General features: G+C 35.5%; 1 protein-coding gene across 1 annotated transcript in view; it reads right to left on the minus strand.

The window, feature by feature from the left end:
- Megf9 (multiple EGF like domains 9) overlaps positions 1–18,913 on the minus strand; it is a 93,843-nt gene that overhangs the window by 24,714 nt on the left and 50,216 nt on the right. Inside the window, exon 2 of the mRNA XM_051163255.1 lies at positions 17,378–17,579. Within this exon, the coding sequence (XP_051019212.1) occupies positions 17,378–17,579 (202 nt within the window). The remainder of the gene's footprint in view (positions 1–17,377; positions 17,580–18,913) is intronic.

Below are 18,913 nucleotides of genomic sequence, written 5' to 3' on the forward strand. Positions count from 1 at the left end.
TTATAAGCTCTCTCAAACTATTAAAATATTGTTTAAAAGGTAGAAAGTTTAGCCATCAGAAAAGTTTTTACATAAGAAAATAAAATGAAAAATTACTGACAGTTCTTCATTTCATGCTTGAGCCATAGTTTTGTAAAGGTGATGAAAAATACTGCTTCCTTTCTGATTACCAAAAATGCTCAATAATTGGACATTTTTGGCTGAATACTGTCTGTTCCCCCTATCTTCCTAGTCATGGAAAAGATTATTATACAATAAGCAAAGCTCTTTTTCTGGAGGAAAAAAAGGGGATAGCGGTATTGTTGAAAACACTGGACTATTATGCCAAACATTCCTTGTATTTTTTTTTTTTTTTTTAGGAGAAATAGTATACAATACATTAGAGGAAAGTCAAATTCAGACAGAAATTCCTAATAATTAAAGTGTACTGCCTAAGTACAAAAATATTTTCTGATAGTTTATCTTACCATCATCAAATTTAAAAGTTTATTTGAAAAGTTAGAAGCAAAACAGAGGCAAAACATATCAAAAGTACCATAGAGCATAACTCAGAAGCTTGGCTTAATTCAGAAGGGAAAATTATTTCTCATTCTCTTTACTTTTTTTTTTTTTTCTTCAGCAGAAGAAATAGGCCTATCAGAATTCTCAGTCCACTCAATTACTCCATTATTTGGACAGTGGTTTCTTTCTTTATTTTTATTTTTATTTTATTTTTTGAGACAGGGTCTTATTGTCAAGTCCCAACTGACCCTGAACTTGCTATGCAAACCAGGCTGGCCCTGAATTCAGAGATCTCTCTGCCTCTGCCTCCCAAGTGCTAGAATCAAAGGTGTATGCCACCATGCTTGACTTGTTTTCAACTTTTAAACTATTGTGCACTGCATCCTGTGAACCTCTTATGTATCTCTTATGCTCCTGAGTACAGTTTTCCCTAAGGAATGTACCAAAGACTGAATTACTAGGTAACCGGCTTCACCAAGCAGCACACATTGTGCAATGGAGGAAGGTGCGCTGAGCCTCACCAACACTTGGCATTCTTTTGATTACTAGAGCAATGAAGTGTGTCTTCATAATTGCAGTTCATGTGAGTTTGCTGTTCTGTAAAGGATCTCCCAAGCACTTTTCACATTTATTTCTAGAAACTCTTGAAATGTTTCTGGGAAAACAGTGCTGTCACTTTCAAATACTATAATTGTCCTTTCCTAGTATGTGGTTCGTCTTCATCTTTTTAATAAGATCTTTTATAAACAGAAGTCTCTACTTTTCATATAGTTAAATTAATCAGAGTTTCTCTTTTTATATTTTGAAGAACAGTTTAGCAAAATCAAGACCATAAACACTAAGATAACAATGTTTCATACGTTTTTAAAATAAAGTAGCTGTTAAGATGGCTTAGCAATCACAAGCACGGGCTCCTGTTCTAGGGAATCCATGATCCATTCTCAGCACTCACCTGGTGACTTACAACCTCCTGTAACTTCAATCCCAGGGTATCTTGTACCTCTACTTCTGACCTTTGAGAGTAGTGCATGCAAGTGGTGCACAAATATACTTGCAGGTAAAATACCCGTACACATAAAAAATTAATTAATTAAAATAAACTGAAAGGATTTTGAAAGTTTCACCATAAGGAAATGGATAAATATTTGAGGAGACAGATATATTAGCCAAATTTAAATAAAAAACAAACTGTACATGCATTAAAGTATTGCATGTATGACATAAATGTGCATTTTAAAATATTAATATTTTAATATCTCAGTGAAAAAGAAACATAAAAGTAACAAACTCTGGAATTAGAATACTTGAACTCAAACTCCCACTTTCTCACTAGTTATATAGCTCTGTGTAAATTATATTTTAAAGATTTTTTTTTCAGGTTAGAGAGATGGCTCAAGAGTCATCAAGGAGAACTTGCTGATGCTCTTGCGGAGGACCTGGATTCAATTCCCAGCACCATAGTGATGACTCACAATCATACATAACTTCAGTTCTAGGAGATCCAGCACCCTTTTCTGAACCCCTTGAATATCAGCCATATATGTGGTGCAAATACATCCATGCAAGTAAAATATTCATCTATATACATAATGAATAAACCTTAAAACTATTAAATATTTTATTTGTGTTTATACAGTCACATGTATATGGGTGCCCACAGAGGTTAGAGGATGATGTGGGATCCCCTGGAGCTGGAATCATATGGAGCTCCATTATGGGTGTTGGGACCTAAACTCAAGTCCTCTGGAAATACAGTGTGGTGGTTTCAATTGAGAATTGTCCCCATAGCTCATAAATTTGAATTCTTGGTCAATAGGAGTGGCACTCTTTGAAAGGATTAGGAAGTATGGCCTTTTGGAGTAAGTGTGTCACTGTGATCTGGCCTTTGAGATTTCAAAAGCCCAAGCCAGTTCCAGAGGCTCTCTCTCTTTCTGATGTCTGGGGTCCTGATGTAGAGGTCTCATCTCCTTCCCTAGCACCATGTTTTCCTGTGTACTGACATGCTTTCTGCCATGATGATAATGGACTAAACCTCTGAAACTCTAAACAAGACCCAATTAAATGCTTCCTTTATAAGAGTCACCAAGGTCATCAAGTGCTCTTAGCTGTTGAATCATCTCTCTAGCACTATGTAAACTGTTTAACCCCCTTTCATCCTCTGTGTAAATTACTTAATCCCTTTTGCTACCTGTAGGATGGAGAACATATCTAATATGAATGCCATAAAGGTTATTTAGATAGGCATGTAAGAACAGTTTCTGACAAAGTAAAAATCATATGTGCTGTCATTATTTGCATATTACAGTTGAGCTCTGAGAATAGTGGAGAGAGGAGTGGCTCAGATGGAAAGCATCTGCAAGTATTTATGGTGACACTGGATGGGAAGTAGCCAAGATAAGAATGATTAAGACACTCAGAGGAAGGACAGCAGGTTGCCAAGAAGAGACTTGATACCCTATGAGCATATTCAGGGGGAGGTAATCCCCTTCAGAAACAGTCATAGGGGAGAGGAATAAGGGGAAAATGGGAGGGAGGGAAGAATGGGAGGATACAAGGGATGGGATAACCATTGAGATGTAACAAGAATAAATTAATTTAAAAAAAAGAATGATTAAGTCAAATGGCATAGGATGTGGGTCTGGGTGGTATTTAGGGGTTTAATATCTGTCCAGCCCCAGGTAAAATACAGTTTATCTAAAATCTATCAGGTGTCTGTGTCTTTTACTGTTTGATAGCAGGTTAAATAAAACTGCCATAATATTATAGACTTGAAATAATAAATATTGTTAGCCATATATTTTATATTTTCTACAACAAATGACCCCAAGGTTGTGTCATCAAGACCCAGTCCCTTTTACATTACTACTGAGCCTTCTGAATAATTAAATTACAATTACTGCACCTAGTTTCTCAATGTCTGGCTCTTAGTCCTAGTGGCCCTGCCTGCCTTCTTCCCACTCCAATGAATGAATTCATGATAATTGTGTTCAGATCTCCAAAAGTCAAATACCAGTCATTAAAACCCCAAGACAGATGTGCTGACTCTTCAAATCAGCTTTGATATTTATAATGTCCTACTTCTAGTCCTTTCCTTTCAAATGATTCTCAATATAGACTCTCTCTACTTCATGTTGCCATCTTTGAAATACTTATTTTCATTGTGGTCCAAAAGTGATTTTTAAATTTATCTCTCCAATGACCAACCCCTACACCAATAAATCATTCCCATCCACACCCAACCAAGCACTTACATGAGATGCTCACACTCTCATATACAATCTTGCCCCATTCTATTTCAGTGTACAGTGGGAAGAACTTTGGGGTAAAACAGGTCTGAGTTCAACTATTTTTTTAATTGTAAGATTCCACTTATAAAGTTCAAAAACAGTTGTCTAACATGTGGAAGTCCTTAGGTTTGTTTTTCATAAGCTCAAATATAAATTTTGCTATTTATTAGTTATTGCATATTGCTAAGTAACAGCTTCCCAGAGAATTCTGATTTGAGCTGTCAGAAGTCAGAGAGTGTGTGTGCATGTAAAGCATCAAACACAGAGGTTTAACCACATTCATTAACGTTAATCTCCTTGTTCCTCTTTATGCCTTTCCTGGATTATACTGTTTCTTTTAACAAGTAGGTCAGTAAAGGAAAATAATATATTTCTCTGTAACTTTTCCCTTCAAATAGCTATAGTGTATTTTTTGTTATACATCCTATTCATTTTCTGAACTTTTTAAAATCATTTCAAAGTTTAAAAACTGAAAATTAACAAAATGGTCATAATATGTGTTGAAAATTAGACAAAGAGAAGATATGGGGTTTGTCACTGACATCAGAAGCTGTCTTTTCAGTACAGTTTTTGACAAAATGGAAATTATGTCTTTGTTCTCTCTGTACAATAATTACAATAAAACTTAACCCTTGTACCTTTGAGAATCTATCCACTATTATGGAATTTATCTAATGAAAAGTGTATTTATTTATAAATACATTTCTTGTGTGTTCTCCTCTTAATTGATAACTCTTGGTCTAGAGAACAGAGTCATATTCTAACCCAGCATTGAGTGCCATGGAAGTCTTTAGGGTTTTGTTCTTATAACATGTTTGCTGTTCTCCTTTGAGACTAGGGCTTGCTATTTACCCCAGGCTTCCCCAGAACTGTGATCTCTTCCTGCATCAGCATCCTGTGTGGTACCATAGCTAGCTAAACTTCATGGGAGTTTAAAGTAGTGAAAGAACACGTGATGTCAGAAGCCAGCATATTGACTTTTATCATTCTGGTAGTTAATAGACACCCAAGCTTGGACTTATATACGTTTTGTTACTTCTTATCTGTAATTTGCTGTATAATCACACACCTATTTCTCAGAGTTGCCATTGAATTAAGAGAACAATATTCATTGTAATTATTTTGCAGATCTTATCAAATTAATATTCTTACAAAACCTACTGAATTTACTAATACAAGTGCAAGGTTTAAAAACTCACGGAAAAAAGAAAAGCACTGCATTATTGATGGCAATGTAATGAGCTATGGAAAAAAGAGTACAGAAATTCCTCAAAACAATCAAAAAAGAGCAACTGTATAATCCAATAATCCCATTTCAGGGTACATAACTAAAGGAAATGAAATCAGGATGCTGAAGAGGCATTCGCACTCTCATGTTTATTTCAGCACCATTCACAAGAGTCAAGAAATACTGTACATCAGCTGAGGAATGAAGAAAGAAGTATGCACAATAGAATCCTATTCAGATATAGAAAAGAATGAAATTCTATCATTTGTGGTAATATACTAGATCACTATGTTAAATTAAATAAGCCAGCCACAAGTCAATACTGCATTATCTCATTCATATGTAGAATAAAAGTTGATCTCACTGAAGTTAAAAATAGAATGGTAGTTACCCAGAGTTGTAGAAGAGTGGAAGGCTGAGGAGATGAGGAAGGTAGATCTGTGGGTGGGTGTGGACTAGCAATAAGAATTTATGGTGTGCTGCTGCACTGTAAGGTGACTATAGATGTCGAGTATGTGCTCTGTGAGAAGAAAGGATTTTTTTTTTTTTTTTTTTTTTTTTTACCAAAAAGAGATGATAAATGTTTGAGGAGAAACATATATATTCAATGTAAATAAAACAATATATACATGTGCTTTATAACTTTTGTTTTTATATATAAGTAAAAACATAATTAAGTAAATAATTGTCAAAGTGCATTGTATCATATAAGAGAACTAAAGAACAATTTTAAATTTTGAACCAACTCTATATGTTGAAGGCCACAATAAAACTTAAGCTTTTCTTTTAGGGAATCTGGAGAAATGTCATATCCAAATCCTTTGGGTTGGCAAATTTAGGCATTTGTAGTGAAAATTACATTCTGGTAGAACAAAAAGCTCTACAGCCCAGGATTTCTGCCTGCTAGAACATGTTTTTTTTTTTTTTTAAATGTGTGAAAGAAAAAAATCAGAAATGGAAAAAGTCACGTTGATTTAAGACACAGAGAAAGACAAAGCCTTCTCTGTAGGAACAAAAGTCCTTCTATTTCAAACTAATTCTACTAGCATAGTTCTAGAAAGTCTTCTTTTAAAACCTTAAGGAAGGACATTAAATGAGGCAGTCAGCTTAAGTGTATATTCTTACTATAAAATCATATATATAGATTCATAAAATATGAGATTTAAAGAAAAGTCTCTAAAGTACAGAGAACTCTCATTTGGCTTTCACCCAACTTCCCATAATGTTTAACTTCTAATATAACCACAGAACATTTATAAAAACTGAAGTTAGTAAATACTGCTGTAATGACTACTCTTGTTTGTTAACTTGAGTACATATAGAATTAACTAAAACCTGAGAAGCTGGGTACTCCTATGAGGAATTTTTTCTTAAATAAATCATTTGCAGTAGGAAGGCCCACTTTTACTTGGATCTTCTGAGGTGGGAAGATCCACCTTTAATCTGAGCCACATTCTGCTGTTAGCCTATATAAAGTAGATGGAAGAAGCAAGCTCTCTCTCTCTCTCTCTCTTTTTTTTTTAACACATTTTTATTGAAAGATAAAATAATTCATATTACATCTCATTTTCTATCCCATTCCATACATCCTCCCATTCCTCCCTCCCACTTTCACCCCAATCCCCCTTCCCTATGACTGTGACCAAGGGGGACCTCCTCCCCCTGAATATGGTGCTAGGGTATCAAGTCTCTTCTTGGTAGTCCTCTATCCTTCCTCCGAGTGCCATTGGGCCTCCCCACCAAAGGGACATGGCCAAATATGGGGCACCAGAGATCCTGTGACAGTCAGTCCCCAGTCTCCACTTAACTGTGGAGAATGTTCTGTCCCTTGGTTAGATCTGGGTAGGGGTTTGATGATGAGTGCACGTTTTGTCCTTGGTTGGTGCCTTTGATCAAACAGAACCCCTGGGCTCAGATCCACCCATCATAATGTTCCTCTTGTAGGTTTCTAGGACCCTCTGGATCCACCTACTTCCCTATCCCCTATATTTTTCTCACCTAGAGTCTCAATAGGATGTTCTCACCTCTATCCCACTTTCCTGGTAGGTGCAGATTCCACTCCTTGGAATATACCCAGAAGATGCTCCAGCACACAACAAGAAAATTTGTTCAACCATGTTCATAGCAGCCTTATTCATAATAACCAGAACATGGAAACAGCCTAAGTGTCCATCAGTAGAAGAATGGATAAAGAAACTGTGGTACATATACACTATGGAATACTACTCAGCTATTAAAAATAAGGAATTCCCGAAATTTGTGGACACATGGATTGAACTAGAAATGATCATAATGAGTGAGCTAACCCAGAAGCAGAAAGACTCAAATGGTATATACTCACTTATAACTGGACACTAGCCCAAGGGGCAGGTCCCATGAAGCTCTCTCTCTTACTCCCTGTCTCCTTCTCCTTTCTTTCCCCCTTCCCGCCCCCGCTCTGTGTTAGCCACTCCATTTCTTCACTGGCATTAGATCCTATTTGTCTTAGTTAAGGTTACTACTGCTATGATAAAACATCATTACCAAAGAAACTTGAGTAGGGAAGGATTTATATGGCTTACACTTCCATATCACTATTCATCATTGAAGAAAGTCGGGACAGGACCTCAAATAGGGCAGGAACCTGAAAGGCAGGAGTTGATGTAGAGGTCACGGAGGGGTGCTCCTTACTGGCTTGCTCCACAAGACATGCTCAGCCTGATATCTTATAGAAGCCAGGACTAGCTGTCCAAGAGTGGTCCCACCCACAATGTGTAGGGCCCTCCCCCATCACAGCCTGATCTTATAGATGTATTTTCTTAATTAAGATTCCCTTTTTTATAGTGATTCTGGCTTGTGTCAAGTTAACATAAAACTAGTCAGCACATTACTTCTTCAGAATTCTGGTGTATGCTGAAGACCAACTGAGACTTCCAGCCTCATGCACTGAAAAACTACTGAATAATTGGCACTTCCATCAGTAGATGACCATTTTTGGACTGGCTAGACCACAGCCAGAAGGTAATTTTCTAATAAATCTCATATATATAGTCTATAAGTTCTATTCCTCTAGAGAATCCAGACTAAGATAACTGCTGTGAACTACAGACTTCACTTGGATTTCCCTAAACTTTCCAATTATGTCCTTCTGTTATAGATTCTCAGCATTTACTAGTCACATCTCCAAGGATTTTCTTCAATTTTGTAACTTCAAGGTACTTGTCAGTTATGACATTGAATTTGTGAATAGCTTTGGTTAGAATTTCTGCACCAGATTTTGGATTTCTGGATTATGGGTGTTCAAATGGTAACATTTATACAAATGTTCAACATGTTAAACATACTTCTGGTTCCAAGCATTGTAGAGAAGGGTTAGGATAGCATGTAATAACATGTCAGTAACATTTTCCAAGTTATATGATGTTCACATCGCAGAAGGAAGTCAGACCACAGGCCAAAAACCACTATATGTTTATAAGGTTTCAAAACTTTTGAAGTATGCCAGGAGTTGTGACACACACCTTTAATCCCAGTACTTGGGAGGCAGACACAGGAGGATCTGTGAGTTTGAGACCAGCCTGGTCTACAAAGAGAGCTCCAGGGTTACACAGAGAAATCCTGTCTCAAAAAAAAAAAAAAAAAAAAAAAGGAAAAAAACACAAACAAACAAACAAACAAACAAAAAACTTCAAAAAACCAAAACCAAAACAACAACAAAAACTCAAACCAAAATACAAACAAAAAACCTTTTAAAGTATAATGAAATTGCCTAAGAGACAGATATTTGTCTAAAATTTATTTTTGTGGTTTCTTTCTTCTAAAGCAAGAGAAACTGACATTTGCTTTGCCATTTAAACAGAAGGTGAAAACCTTGAGGATGGTCCTCCTAAACTGAATTATTTAAGTTAGGTTTCCCTTGGTTATGTGAATGTCAACTCAACAAGTACCAGTATTTGGAGAGACAGGTTTAACAAAACCCTTTGTCGTTTAAATGTCTATAAAAAGCTCCTCACCCTTAGGGAAGAAAGGGGATTTTAGGTTTGTTAGGGAAAACTCTAAAAAAAGGTTTGGCCTTGCCATGAAACAAAGGGATATGGCATCATGTGTAAACTGAAGAAACTGATTGTTAAGATCTGTAACTTAGGAAGCCCAGTTTAAAGCATCCTGTGAGAACTTGGTACTGAGGGATTAAATTCATCCTCCCTCAAAACAAAAAGACTACTCCTGCTTGTAAGGATACAGACAGATGGTAAGGTAGCATCAAAGCAGTAAGTACACATTAGGCATCCAGGTGTTCAGGGACCAGGCTGTCACCAGTAATTCCACAAATCAGCAAAAAACAACACCAACGAACTGATCAGAATCATTCCACTTATACTTACTGTCATAAGGGAACTGACCCAAGAGTTTTTGAACAATGAGTAATTAACAGTTAGAGAATGGGTGACCTCAAAAGTAGGGCACTGTACTTTCTGTTACTGCATAAGAGGGTCAGAGTAAGTAGAAAAATAAAATATAAGTATAATTTTATTCAAATTTTGTGTGTGAAAACTGCCAACTACATAAGCTTTTGACTTTTCCACATCTATTATTCTGTACACCAAAAGCCTCTTTACAAAGAATAATACCTCTTAAATTCTTAAAAGGTAATGGGCCCTTAGGTTTATATTCAGCAGCACATGGGTATGAGGGCTTTGTTTGATAATCAACAGTGAGACTTGGGGAGATTAAAATCCCATGTGGGTGTAGTGGGTGTAGCAACCCAACCCCTGCAGCTTGCAACAACAGAACAGAAAGCACAGAGAGGATATAGATCTAAGAAGGATGCTGGGACTGCTACACATTTCTATAAATTCAGTTTAGGAACAAACTACCATTCCATTTGTTTGCATTGATACAAAATATTAATTCCTAAAGATATGTACAGGAATACGGCTATTACAGCACTTTATCCTTTACTCTATCATCTTCTTACTGTTCTCTTATTCTTATTGTGTTCCCATATTTTGACCCTTATTTGCTCTCTATCTTTAAGCACTCACTAGTACATATACTCACATTGGATACTGCTACAATATAGTGCTCATCTTACTCCTGCTGTTGAGAATAGCTTGCCAACGAGCTGGTGAGAAGGTTCAGGAGTGATGAACACATATTGTTCTTCCAAAGGACTCATATTCAACTCCTAGCATCCATGCTATCCAGTTCAGAACCACCTATAACTTCAACTTTACGCAATCCAATATCTCCTTCTGGCTTCTATGGACACTGCATTCCTGTGGCCAACCCGACACAGATACATACAGATAATTAAAAAAATAAAATATAAAAAGTCTTTTAAAAATTTACTTAGTGAGTAAATTTCAATTTAGATAGCTTTTAATGTTCTCTATGACTTGACCTCAGAAGAACTTACAAGATTTATCTCTTAACCCTGATCTTTTTACTTGTGATCTATATTAAGTGCAATTCTGAGTTACTAATCTTTCTGTTTCCTCTTCTAAAAAGGTGTTTCCCACCTTTTTTACCCTGTTTGTCTAAATTCTTATCTTCAAAACAGGCAAAATGCTACTGCCTCAATAAATTCATCTCTATTTTACAGGGTAGTAACTGATGTTTCCTAGCTTCTCAATCACTTTAAACAGCTTACCTTCATACTTTGTGGTTTGAGTCAGTTTTTACTTTAAACAAATAGTACCTTGATGCTAGCTGCATTTATATGAACTTGATTTTACCACTAACATATAGATGGAACAGACTACTAGAAGCAAAATAAATGATTATTTAATATCACCAATAACAAAACATTAAAATATTACTTTGAAAAATCTAAACTGTCCTAAACGTGACATAAACAAGAGGAGTCTATGATAGATTTAGAAACAGTGACATGTTTGTTCAACAACAATATCAACTTACTGTGACTCTTTGTCACAAAGGTCAGGAGTAGCTAGAAGATTTTTTTCCATTCGTTTGTCCACAGTTGCTATCTAGTTAATAATTAGATGGCTAGGAGGGAAAATTATGCCTGAAATGGAATGGATTCTTTGGATACAAAACAGACAAAACTTTCCAGACTATATTAAATATGCACTGTTTCCATAAAAATCTCAGTGTTCTCAGTGCCCATTTCTGAACAAGACTTCTCTGACCACTTAAGAGTCACAGTTTATTTCAACTTGTTTTTCTATATGACATTTGATATAACAAGCTTTATATGCCTTTTAAGACATAAATTATCTGAAAACATATTAATGCTTATTGAAACAAATAAACCATGATAAGGCTGAGTTACTTAGGCCACTACTGATTATCTTTAAAAATTCCACTTGCAAAGAAAACCATATTTAAGGGTTAAAAAATGCTTTAAAGTTTGAGGCTAGTGACTTGCAGGAATATAAATTGTTATACAGAACAAAGTTATGATGTACTGTTCTATTTTTTTCTACAAAACAGCATAAAATATAATATGTTAGTTGCCTAGTGTATTTGCAGAAGACTTGAATTCAGTTCTTAACACCCATATTATATGGCTCACAACCACCTGTCCTGTTACTCCAAGTCTAGAGGACCCAATACCTTTTCTGAATTCCACACGTACCTGTACTCACATGAACACACACACACACACACACACACACACACACACAATTTTAAATAAATCTTCTTTAATATGAATAACTTAGAATATCTCGAGTTTGTTAGAAAACATATATGAACATGTTAACCAGACAGCTCTAATTGAATGTCCAGTCATTTCAATATCTACATGATTAAAACCAAACAGCATTACCACCTTCCTCTAACGTACCATAATCCTTGATTTTTTCATCTGGCTAATGGGAATATTTCTTTTCTTCCACTTCTACACTCAAGCTAGAAAGACACATGGTAGACAACTCTCTTCCATTCACTTTATACACTTAAGGCAACCATTTACCCTTAAACTGGTTCCTTTCTCTGTGCTTTATGTATGGCCTTATTTTCTCTTAAGTTGTTAAACAGCTTTCTTATTGGTCTTTTTGCCTGAGCACACTCTTTCTGATCACTATATAGCTGGAAGATGATTTTTCTAAAAGTAAATCTGATATTACCTTTTACTCACCAATATTTAGTTAATATGATGGTACACTACCCCCTACATACTCTGGCCCTGTTTATTTTTCATTTATCTATTCTGTTGACTCACAAAATGCTTACTGAGTTTCTACTATAGCCAAACTTTAGAGATACAACAGAAAATAAACAGACAAAAAGTTCTATTTTTTATTCTCTTTTACCCTTCCTTTCTACCATTACCAATCTTTGCCTTCTAGAAATAGTGAACCTTTCATACAAATTTCTACTCACTTTCACACTTCATTTCAAATGCAGATTCCCTCTTTTGTCCTTTCTAAATAACTTGTACATTTTACAAGCTCTAATATTTGGTTTTCACAGCTACTATTTTACTAACTTGTGAGTTTCTTGAGAACAGGGATAATATCTTTTGATATGAGTAGCAAATTCAATGCCCATATTACATGAAAAAATGGGTAGATGAAATATAAAAGCTTTCCATGTTGTTGTTTCTATAGATAAAATAGCATTTTTGTTTTAATCTTCAAAATTTCATATACAAAGCAGTGATTTTGTACCAGCTGTTACTCCTAAATACTATACAAAAAAAGATTTTTAGTGCCCTATATAGACAAAAGTCTTGGAGATGTTCTGTCAGCTTTCTATTTAAAATAAATTTTGGCCATTGTTTATGACATAATTAAAATTTGCCTTCTGACCTGGAACATCTTCCAATAATTGAAAAGCAAAGTATATGTAGACACAGACACAGACACACACACACACACACACACATACCCGTATATATATACTTCAAGACACACTACATAGCAGTAAACATAGATTTTAAGGAGAGGAGTATTAGATCATCATAGAACTTAGGAAGATAATCTAAAATACTAAGTCTTATATCCTAATTTATTATGGATTTTTAAAAAAGTATCAAATACATTTTGGTACTTTTTATTAAAGTATTAAAGTCAGATCTGATAATATCTTAAGAACTATACATGAAGAGATTCTGGACAATTCTAGCAAGACTTCTTCTTCTTCTTCTTCTTCTTCTTCTTCTTCTTCTTCTTCTTCTTCTTCTTCTTCTTCTTCTTCCTCTTTGATAAAATATTGTCTCTTTAATTAATCAAAGAGCAAAATGCGAATCAGAAAAACACTAGGAATGTGACTCAAAAGCAAAAATAAAACAGTTTGGATGTTGTAGACCAACTTTTTCCAATTAAACAGACTAGAACAACACTAACACAAAGGTGACCTTCTGTCAGTACATAGAGGACTTTGTGTTTGCATATAAAGACATTGCTCAACCCACTTCTGGCTCCTAGAGCCAAGATCTACCCTCACTGGAGCAACGCCCACCAAAACATATGGACAGAAAGAATGGGAAAATGAATTTTTAAAGTCAGTTGTTTGTTCCATAGACCTTCAATGTGTGAGTCAGGACAGAACTTTTATTCATTTTTAATGAGAACAGAGTGGTCAAGACAAAAGATGATAGCAGGCATTAAGGGATTTCTTATCTCCTTGCATTATTTTAGAAAATTCTCTAAAATTCTGGGTCTCTTCCTCCCCATAAGGTCTTATATCTTTAATTCCCTAAATGAGACCCTAAAGGCACATTTCAGTGCTTTTAGTAGATGAATTGCTCTGTTTACAAACCAGGTGTGCAGTTAGACATTCTTTTGTTACTTCCTAACAGTCTACGCCCTTAGTCTTACACAGATTATGTTTCTTTCTTTTTTTAAAAATATATTTTATTAATTTATTCATATTACATTTCATTTGTTAGCCCATCCCTTGTATCCTCCCATTCCTCCCTCCCTCCCATTTTCCCCTTACTCCCCTCTCCTATGACTGTGACTGAGGGGGACCTCCTCCCCCTGTATATGCTCATAGGGTATCAAGTCTCTTCTTGGTAGCCTGCTATCCTTCCTCTGAGTGCCACCAGGCCTCCTCATTCAGGGGACATGGTCAAATATGGGGCACCAGAGTTCGTGTGAAAGTCAGACCCCACTCTCCACTCAACTGTGGAGAATGTCCTGTCCATTGAGTAGATCTGGGTAGGGGTTTGAAGTTTACCACCTGTATTGTCCTTGGCTGGTGCCATAGTTTGAGCGGGACCCCTGGGCCCAGATCTGCCTGTCATAATGTTTCTTGATAAGAGAAAAAGTCTTTCTTTTTTAAACTACAAGGTGCTAATGGAATGAGAAAGCAACATAAGCATCACATAAGACACTTATTCACCAGGGTGGTCTTTATCTCCTAAATCTATTAAACCTATACCAGGATTAGCTCCGATTTATTATGAGTACCTCACCAGAGTCAGGATTTGATTACCAGAGGACAACTGGAAGACATCCCTTAACAATACAAGTACTCTGAGTGTAGTAATCAAGCATCAAAGTTCAAAACGACAATGCTCACACTCTTGTTTCAGTTGCCCATATCTGAGAAAAGATGTGTCATCACAGTGGACAGGACTATGTACTCTAGCTCTAGAATGCAGGTGCTCAAGTAGCAAGTTTCTATCTTATTTCTTACTACCCAGGAAAATGATCAAACCGGCAATGTCATAAGAATACTGATGCTAATGACTACTTCATATACTTCATATGAGGAATAAATTAAAAACTACCAAGGGTATAGGCAATTGCTTAGCATATATTCAATTTAGTTTTACCTATTCTTTTTCTAAAACATAGAATGTTAGTTTCAGTGCTATAATTGGGTTCATGGCAAGAGAAAAAAAAGCATTGTTTTCTCTTCTAATGAATAATTTACTCTGTAACTTACTAACAAAGAACTGTTTTCTACTCATATCCTAGTATGGCTGACTTAGTCCTTCTCTTTTATGAGAACTAATTATATTGCTCAGTTTATAACAAAACAAACAAAACAATTAGATTCAACTCCTAGAGTTATTGAATTTTTAAGCTGAATCTATACATTGCTCACAATTATATATATGTATATATATAAAACAAAAATTTAATTCTCATTAGACTTCCTTCATGTTAAATATTGATCATACTTTACAAATTAAAACACTAGGGTTCAGAAAGTAGAGATAACTTAATCAAGTTATTAAGCTAGTTAACAAATTATCTACCTGTTAGCATCCTGCCTTTTAAAATGGTAGGTGAGTTGGGCTGACACTATAACTCTGTGAATACAGTGACTGTCTAGCATGCACAAGATTTTGGGTTCAGTCACTAGTACCACAGTAAAAGTAAGTGAGGAGCTTCTGCATGTGACTTGTATGGCCATGTATTTGGTGGTATAGTAATATGAGGCCAGGCATATTAACACACAAATTTAATCCCAACATTAGAGAGGGAGAGGCAGAAGTGACATGAAAAGAGGCAGCAAAGGCAGATATATTTCCATGAGTTTGAGGACAGGCTAGTTTAAGAGTTCCAAGCCAGACAGGGCTACACAGTGAAACTCTTTCTAAAAAAAATACTATAGTCTAAATATTAAAAAACAGAGCATCGATATTCACAAGTAGCATGATGTTAAAGCCAGGACTTGGACTTGGAAGGCCAAACTTGGAGTTCTTTTTATGTCACTTACTATCTTTCTGACCTACTAACCTATACATAAAGAGTTGTTATGAAGATTAAAATAAACTTTGAGGTTACAAACATCATAAACATTCATCATTGTTGTATTTCAAATTATAAGCTTCTCAGTGAAATTCATTTCTATATTTGAATACAAGTATATTATATAATATAGAACAATAACGAAATATAATTTAAAAAGCATCTAAAATACCTGATGGTAATGACTAACAGGTATTTTTTGAGACAGGGTTTCTCTGTATAGCCATGGCTTCCCTGTAACTCACTATGTAGACCAGGCTGGCCTTGAACACAGAGATTTGCCTGCTTCAGCCTCCTAAGTGCTGGGATAAAAGGTGTACACCACCATCGCCCAGTTATTTTAAAGCATATTTTAAACCAGTGAGCTATAAAAGTTCCTTTAAAATATTCCACCATGAGGAGTAGTAGATTAATATAATAAACATATATCATATGCATGTATAAAAATGATAAAGCATTAAAATACTATTTTTAAAAATTCTTTCATTTAATTTGACAATATGCCTTTCAAATAAAGACAAATCTGAATGTCTTAATTTGTGTGTGTTAGACACTTTATATATAACAACCCATTTAGCTTTTCCAGTAGCCTTGAGGAGAAACAGTCACTGAAATGAGAGGAACTGCTCATAGCACACAGTACAGCTCACAGGTGGCACCAAATCTTGGGTCCATATCCTCCAGGTTACACCAAGTTCATGCTCCTGTCATTATGTGAGGCAGGCTCTTTATCTTTTTGGCTTGAGGGCTACAAAAAGCTAGGTATTCACTTATACAAGGTCAGAGAATAACTACTTTCATAACATAGTTTGATACCATGAGATTAAGACACCTCTAAATAGAAGATAATTTGATCTCTCTCTCTCTCTCTCTCTCTCTCTCTCTCTCTCTCTCTCTCTCTCTCTCTCTCTCTCTCTCTCACACACACACACACACACACACATAAAGTCTATTTTCCACTCATTTAAAAAATAGATATAGGACTGCTGAGTGGGTACAAGTACTTTCCAAAAAACCCTAATGACCTGAGATCAATTCCCAGAAACCATATAGTAGATGCAGAGATCTGACATCCACATGAGTGCCATAGCACACATCCCTCCTACTCACAATAGAAAGCAAAGCAAAAAGAAACAAAAATAAAAGGTATATGCAAATTTGAGACTTGTGATAATAAAGTAAACCAAAAATATGTTTCCTTAACATCCAGAACATACAATCATATATTAATAAATACAATAAAGATATTCTACTAGAAATGCATAAAAGGGAACCCTTTCCAGTAAACAGAACCCTTCATCAACAGTTTTTTTTTTCCAGGAATCTTAAAGAAACTATCACAAAGCGCAGGTCTTTTTGAAGAACTAAAGCAGAAAACAAAATCTTTATAATGTTGACAATAAATATAATGTACAAAGTGATAGATTTAAAGTATATAAAGCATTTTATAAATCTATGACACAAGGGCTTTCCCCATTAATTAAATGACTAATTCTCAACAGTAGAAGACTTTGTTTTTTCATATATATATCTATAGGGGCGTGTGTGTGTGTGTGTGTGTGTGTGTGTGTGTGTGTGTGTATGTTGTGTGTAAAATCTTAGTCATGCCCACTCCCTAGTCCTTTCCTCCAACTCCTCCAAATTCCCCAACACAGTTTTCCCTTATGAAAATAAAACAGACCTCACATCCACTTTCTCCTGCTTACCTGTTACAGAGGATGCTAAGGGCTCCATATGGACTGCAGTGACACGGCAGGCAGAGACCAAGAGTGTGATTCAGGTAAAAGCCCTCTTTGCAAGTATCACAGTGAAGACCCTGATAACCCAGATGACAATCACACTGCCCTGTGGTTTGGTTGCAGTGCTTCACATCCAAGCTTCCAATCTCAGAACAGTTACATATATACTCTGAAAACAGAAGAAAGCCATCATCAAACCCTAGTTTTTGCTAATAAACATTTGTGATAAAATTTTAAGGCTAGAAAAACTTACCTCTAATTTTTACTTCCTATACTATTCAGTCTATTGAAATTGCAAAATGTACACAGCAGAGCACAGAACACATGAATAGTTCATAATTATAAAGCTGACATGTTCAATTTCCTCTCCAGTACTCTTCAGTCTACTTCCTTACCCTAAGCCAGTATGTGTGTGTGTGTTCTCGTGCATGCTTCTGAACTCAGGGTCTCCAAGGGCAGAATTATCTGCACGGCTCTTGTAGTTCATGCTGGAAATGATATGTTAAATAATAAATAACCCTACTGTGAACAGCAAAGACCTAAGGCTCAGGTGACTAACTCTAGTAAGCTATACAAGGTCGTATAAAACTGTGTCACAGCTGGAATCAGAAGTTCAATGTTTCATCACAGAAGAAATGGAGAGTTAAACTCTAAGGGGAGGAAACTGAACAATAAGCCCAGAGAAGGAAGTACCAGTTCACTCTGACCAGAAACCAGTCACAATTCAAATGCTTAGAACCTAAGCAGTTTCTTGGGCAGATTTCAAACAGTTCTTTGCCTAAAAATGATTTAGAAGCCCCTCGTTTTAGCCTTGTAATGCAAATACTCATTTATGATTTTTTGCTAGTACTTCTCATTTTAGCAAAAGAAAAGTATTTTTAACAGTTTAATACAGTATTAACAGAGGACTTTGCAAGCTGGTACAAAAGACACCCTTTAAATCAACCGCAGGAAAAATAAATAAAATGCTGTGTATAGTCTACAATCAGCTTCTTTCATTCCCAAATAGGGATAAACTGAGTAAAAGAACAAATTATATTCATGAATAGTTAAGGCACTATATAAACTGGCATTGTAGTAATAAAATTTTAACTTTGATATTATTCTTGATTATTTCAAAAGAAATTACCAGATAGTAGCAAGTACAGAATTTTGCATAGGAAGTTATGAAGTGGTAAAGGTGTTTAATTCTGTATTTTAGAAAAAGAAATAAAGTTTAAAATAGCTTATTTGCATAAGTAAAAACAAAGATTCCACACAAAATCCACATTTGGTCAACTTCCTGTACTTTCTCAGTTCCTAAGCTTTGATGTCACTTCATTTCTTCCCATTTCCCTTTAATCTGTAGATGTAATGAATAGACTAGTGGACAATTTATTTTCTTTTGTGTATTTCAAGCATGGGTAGTGAACAATAAAAATTAATGGGAATTTCAAACATTTTTATTCCCAAGATTAGGGAATCAGCTTTACCTCAAAATCAGGATTCTTACTTTTGGTTTGG

This window comes from Acomys russatus, chromosome 2 (assembly GCF_903995435.1).
Source record: "Acomys russatus chromosome 2, mAcoRus1.1, whole genome shotgun sequence".
Taxonomy (NCBI): Eukaryota; Metazoa; Chordata; class Mammalia; order Rodentia; family Muridae; genus Acomys; species Acomys russatus.